The 6,289-nt window shown below is 47.6% G+C and overlaps 1 protein-coding gene across 1 annotated transcript in view; it reads right to left on the minus strand.

Annotated features, from left to right (window-relative positions):
* Positions 1-3,171, minus strand: part of MLXIP (MLX interacting protein) — a 43,215-nt gene extending 40,044 nt beyond the window's left edge. Inside the window, exon 1 of the mRNA XM_030231783.2 lies at positions 2,801-3,171. Coding sequence (XP_030087643.1) covers positions 2,801-3,171 — 371 coding nt within the window. The remainder of the gene's footprint in view (positions 1-2,800) is intronic.
* Positions 3,172-6,289: the final 3,118 nt, after the last annotated feature.

The raw sequence follows: 6,289 nt of genomic DNA on the forward strand, positions 1-6,289 counted from the left end.
ATGACATAACATTTTACTTAATTCTGTGTATTGTAGGTCATGTACCCAGGAGCACAGTTTCTCATTAGAATGAGCAGTGTCAAAGGTCTTTCTCATTTTGAGAAGAACATTTTTTAAGATCTTTTTGCCTGCCTGCAACAAGTCAATTCTAGCTACCTACACTTCAAGGTCTGCAAGGTCAAATTGGTTTAAACAGCTGAGATGAAGGGGCTAAAAGGGGAAAACCAATGTTCTTTTACCTCTGTCAGTATGGTACAGCTCCCATAATGAATCTCATCAGAAAAACAGGTTACATTTAGATAAAGTACAGCCCGCGTGACACCTGTTGTAAACCCCAGCGTTCATAAGTTACTTATTAATTTAAAAAATTGGTTTAATCTGCTCACTGTACAGGGGAGTATGCTATAGGCACATTTTCCCCTCTGGAATGGCGTATCTGAAATGAGACTTTTCAAGCTGTGCAACTGGATACGTGACTGAAACAGCTGTGATGAAAATTAGAATCATGTTGGTTTGTACTGCTCAAAGGCACGAGGGAATCGCTTCCCTGGTGTTCAGAAATAACTTTTTTTATCATAAAAAGTTTGACTGTTAAAAGCACAAAGCCAAACTCAAAAAAATTTACAGCACAATTAGAAGAGTCCAGGTTACACCACGAATCCGTGATCCAGCACAAATTTGGTCACTTCCAAACAAACCAGCCGAGGTAATGACCCAGGTAATGACTGAGGTAATCTAGAAAAGCTTTGCTTTCTAGTCCATCCACCAAGCTAATGGGTACCACACGTTTTACTGCTTCTCTTTAAAACTTTAAGCACTGAAATACCAGCAGTGAGTGTCATGAGTAAATAAATATTACACAGAGAGCTCTGTTACAGGAGCTTCCTTGGGTTTGCGTTTAACACGGCTGCATCCCCCAGTTCTGCAGGCAGCTCATGCCCCCAAAAAGCAAAATCCACACATCTTCACCTTTCTGTGTTACAGTTTTTATTGTCGGTTTCCACACCCCCAGTTCCCTTCTAGAGTGAATTTCTAGCAAGCAAAGGCAGCATGGAAAACGGTAACATGGAATCTGTGTGTTTTGTCAGTGCTGGGTCTGACAGGCAATAATGAGAAAGGTACAGCTGAGGAAACAGCCACAAAAACATAAACCAACCAAGAAAAAAGCCCAACCTGAGGACAGAAAGAACTACAACCTACAGGCTCAATCCTTTGTTAGAAAGACATTTCCCATTTCACAGCCACATTCAACACTTCAAATCAGATTTTCCAGAATTACTTCAATCCTTTTTGGTCCCACATTTACAACTGGATTGTTTGGCAGATTCAAAAATTGTATCCCAAAGCTGCTGAGTAAGCAGGCTGGATCTGGGCAGGATGCTTCAGGGCTGCAACTCAGCAAACCCTAAGGTGCCCAAGGACAGAAGCATTAAGAATGTGCTTTTCTTTGGCAGCCTCTAAGAAGATATTTTCTGCACCTTGCCTCATGCTACCACCAGCAGGCAGGATAAAATTATTTCTTCTGTAATAAATTTGGAGCTCAACTAATTCACCTACATCAGAGTTCAGTACTGTCAATCAGTGTAACAGAATTATTCCTTGACACCAGGTGTGATCCTCAATTTCAAAATCCCAATGACATACTAGTGGAAGCACAAAATAAAACAAAGGTGATAGAGGCCGAGGAGCACATGCACATGAGCAGTCCAGTTCTGCCCTTCACAATCCCTGCGGTTCCTTTGCAAGTTACTCCCAGCTTGTACAATAAAGGGTTTACTTTTTTTTTTTTTTGATCCACTGTTGCACACACCTTATCTGAGGTTCAGTCTCTTGCCAATAACTAATAACGTTCTTGGCCAATGTTACCAAAATTTTAACATTACTTACATCTTCGAGCTACTGTACAGAACAGATAGTTCTATTGTTTCCTCTTCATTGAGCAATACTTAAATATATGAATTTGGGGTGGGCAAAGTTAATTTTCTTTTAGCAAGCTAAGGTGGTTCCTATAGATAAAAATAAATATTTCCGTTGATATGCCAAGAGGCATTTTCCATCAACCCTTTTAATCAACTTCCAAAATGCGCTCAGCAGAGAACATCAGATCGGATCCGGTTTCTGCTATATCACACGGAACAAAAGACTGAGCAGACACACATCTTTCCAAAACACTTCTACTCCACAGCTCTGCCTCCATTTTGGATGACAGACAAAAGGGATAAATGGGAATATAACGCCCTACTGAAGAGATGAAAAGCACAACTGAAGTCAGAGCAAAAGGTGCAGATAAACCCAGGAAGTGCTGCTGCCAGCTGCAGCCAGCACAGGAACAAAGGAAGCGGCGACAGAGCCCGCTTGCTTGACTTTGTTATAAAAATAAAATTTGGGGAGGGGAAAAAGGAAAATTGGCCGGGTTTCACATTGAGCAGGGCACTTTGCCCTTTAAGGGTTTCTGTTTAGCACTAGAGGCTTCCACTCGCTCCAGCCTGGCCGCGGGATGATGAGGGCTTCCAGCGGCACCAGCAGCCAGCGGGGGGAGCGGGACCCCAGCCCTCAGCCCTCACGGCGGGGGGGAAGCGACACCCCCCGCTCGTCCCCAGGCCTGCGGGGAAGGGCCGGCCGGGACCCCAAGTTCGCTGAAAACAAAAGCGGCACCGAACCCCCACGTATGCGCCGGGGGGTCCCCGCTCGGCTGCGACCCCGCCCCTCACACGGTCCCGCTCCCAGGCGCGGTCCCTCCCGCCCAGCCCGGCCGGGGCTGCCCCCGCGGCCGGGACTCGCTGCCGGGGCCGCTCGGTACCTGTAGGCCAGGGACATGCACTCGAACAGCTTCGTGAGGGACGCGTCGATGCTGAGGCGGCCGCCGGCGCCGCCGCCGCCGCGGGCCGCCCCGAACTGGTAGGTCTGGCAGGTCTGCTCGTTGACCGTGTCGAAGTCGTAGCCCTTCTTGGGCGGGTGCTCGCTGTGCGGCGACGAGACCATGAAGTGCCCCGAGTGGATGATCTGCGGGCCCGGGGGCTGCCCCCGCCGCGGCCCGCACCGCCGCCCCCCGCCCGGCGACGTTCCGCCATCGTCCGTGTCCGACGAGTCCTCGTCGGGCTCCGTGCGGGGGGACAGCGGCCCCGCCGCCCCGAGCAGCCGCGCCGGCCGCATGAACACGTCGGCGGCCATGGCCCCGCTGCCGCCGCGGCCGAGCCCGCGCCCGCTCTGCGCCGCCACCGCCCCGCTCCGCCCCGCGCCGGCCCCCGCCGCGCTTAAAGGCGACGGAGCGGCCCCACCGCCGCCCTGCCCCCGCCGGGACAGGGGGAACAGGGCTGGGCTGCCCCAGAGGCTCCGCCGGATCGCTAAAAAAAAAAAAAAAAATCCCCCCCCAAAAAAGGGGAAGGCTCTCCTGCTGCTGCCCTGTGCCAGGAATGTCCCCACAGCTTCTGAGGATGGCTGGTTTAAGTGATTCAGAGGGGACTTCCATCCAGCAGAACAATTTTGTTTTTTTTAAACCAAACTAAACTGCGAAATGTTCCGCCTCAACAAGAGGAACAGTTCCTTTGGGTTGAGGGTGGCGGAGCTCTGGAACTGTCCAGGGAGGCCAGGATTGTCCCTCTCTAGAGATATTCCAAACACACCTGGATGTGTTCCTGTGTCACCTGCTCCAGGTGACCCTGCCTGGGCAGGGGGCTTGGACTGAGTGATCTCCAGAGGCCCCTTGCAGCTCTAACGATTATGGAAAACATTCCTAAACTTAAGGGACTGTGAGGAACACAAGATGTAGAGGACAGCCCAGAAATGGCTGAAGAATGTTGAGAGAACAATTGTGCTAGAAATACTTAAATTGTCATAAATACACTAAACTGCTAATAATTTTCCAGAAGCAGTCTGTAAGAAGCTAGGGCAGCCAGAGAAGCTGGAGACCTGCAGAGTCACAGAGAGGTCAAGACATGGAGCTTCTGCTGCCAGGCTGGTGGCGCACATCTAACTCAGTACCTGCTCAGTGGCTCATAAAAGGAACCACAGTTGTTCCAGTGGAGGTAAAGGTCAGATTTCATCCTTCTTAAAAGCATAAAGGAAGTAATGGGTCCTTCAAGTTAACATAAGAGTAGAGCAACAGGGTGTGGGGAGAAAGCATCATCCTACAGCACAAAACCCCATACACATATGTATGTGTACACAAATTGAAAAGATCTCAAACTTGCCCTGCAGTGCAAACCTCCATGACCAGGGGAGCAGTTGGAACCTGGGACACACATTCCAAAGCATTTATACTAAATTGCATATATTATTTCACTTTTAGGACCTCACACTTAAAATGAAAAAATGGCCACCCTCAGGAGGGAAAAAGCTTCCAAACATTAAACAGTCACATGCTACTTTTTCTGGTGTGTTAAACTAGAAATAAGATCAAGAGAGACTTAAGAGATTGAGAGCAAGTCTTGGGCAAGAAGAGGCATCCCTGCAATATCCCAATTACGCCCATGCAATGATCTGACATTCCCCATTAGCACGGAATCAAGGCTGATCCCTGTGTTTAGGGAAGGAGTGGTAGGTCAAACACTTCCCCACACATGAAAGCAGCAGTAAGGAATGACCACATCATGTGAGAGCTGTCTCAGATCTTTAAAAACAAAAACTAGCATTCAGCTCTTAGTCAGCATCATACTTGACTCAAATTCTCAGAAAAGGCCAGTCATATTTAGCTTCAAATCTGGTTATTGCTATCTTATATTAAAAATTGCTTAAAAATAAAAAACAATGCTGCCTCCCAGCAAGACATTCTGAGAATATTTTAAGTACAAAAAAAAATTAAAACATTTCAAAACAACATTCACAGTTTAACAACACCTATTAAAAGTCTTCCATGTAGTTTGTTAAGAACTAAACCAGAGGTAAAAAAAAATCACATCACTAGCATCACTGCATAAAGTATTTCCATAACAACAGCCTGTACACTGACCTCTCTAAATTCCAAGCAAGCCAGTGTTTCCTCCTGCAGGAAAAGACAGGTAACTTGTTTAAATAAAATCATTAGGCTGCAGTGCCATTTCCTAGGAAGAGTTGGGAGTACACCATCATTTAAAGAAAGGGCAGCAGCTTTAAGCTATAAAAGTTCGGGGGTTTCTCTGCCAGATGCAAGGAAAGGGGCATTACTTAAAATAAATCCACTTAATTTTGGAGACAGACCTCTTGGTCTGTCCTTTCAAGATGAGCATTTAGGTGATCAGTAACAGTTCAAGATTGCCAGGGATCCTCTCCTGCTCCACAGCAAGGAATTCCAGGAGGCACAGGGAAACAGAGGCCACAGCATCTTTTGAGTATCTTTTCTTTCTGTTTTTCATCAATCCACAGTTCAAGGTGAAACACAGGCCACCAGCTTCTGATGTCCCTTCAAGGAACATCATCAATTCCTTGAAATAGGCTTTTAGCACAGGAGGAATTCAACTGTAATACACACTGTGAACAGAGACATCCAAGCTGTTCAAGGCCCACAGTGTATTCCACACCACTTAGTGGTGAGATTATCCTCCCAAATCTACAGACAGGAAGATAAGCATTCCCATACTGATGAGGGGAAGAGCTCAAGGGATCTTACAGCCTGGGCTGAGGCTGAGTGCAGGACTCCAGCTCATCCTGCTCCCAGGAAACCACAGGGACAACTTCCAGCTGTGCCCTGCTCCAGGCTGCCACTGCTCTCTCCCTGGCACAAGCCTTACCTGTTCAGAGGCCTTTCCTCCTGGGACCCATCTTGAGTTACAGCCTTGCTTCTACTTGTCCTTTCCTGTCTCTCCAGTTCCACCCCGTATGGAACTCCTTGATACGTGTCTCCTGGTTTAATTCACTAATCTGGAGAAGGAAAAAAACCAAACTAAACCAGTTTCCTTCCCAGGTTAGTGAGTTTAAGGGGCTGGTAAGGATGTTACGAGCACCCCAGTAAATGTGAGAGAGCCAAGGTGGGAGCAGGCTGGGGCTCACCCCGCTGGGAGCCAGATCCAGCAGAGCAGTCCAGCTGCCTGTGGAACTGCAGGCTACCTTGGGACAGAGCACACCAAACACTAAAAATAAGCTGGACACTTTATATCCATCTTGAATGTAAAGAATCTTTCCAAAACTCTTCAGGAGTTTTACCCTTGCAATCATTGGATCGAGCTTGTTTCCAAACTGAAGCACGTTCCCACACTCTGCCTTCCCTACCCCCTCCAATTTAAGGTACCACAATGCATTAACCGAGCACCAGTTGAGGAATTTGGTAAATGAATTATCTTAAATTACCAAATTATTCTGCAGATTGCTGTAATTA

The sequence above is a fragment of the Serinus canaria genome, chromosome 15 (assembly GCF_022539315.1).
Source record: "Serinus canaria isolate serCan28SL12 chromosome 15, serCan2020, whole genome shotgun sequence".
Lineage (NCBI taxonomy): Eukaryota > Metazoa > Chordata > Aves > Passeriformes > Fringillidae > Serinus > Serinus canaria.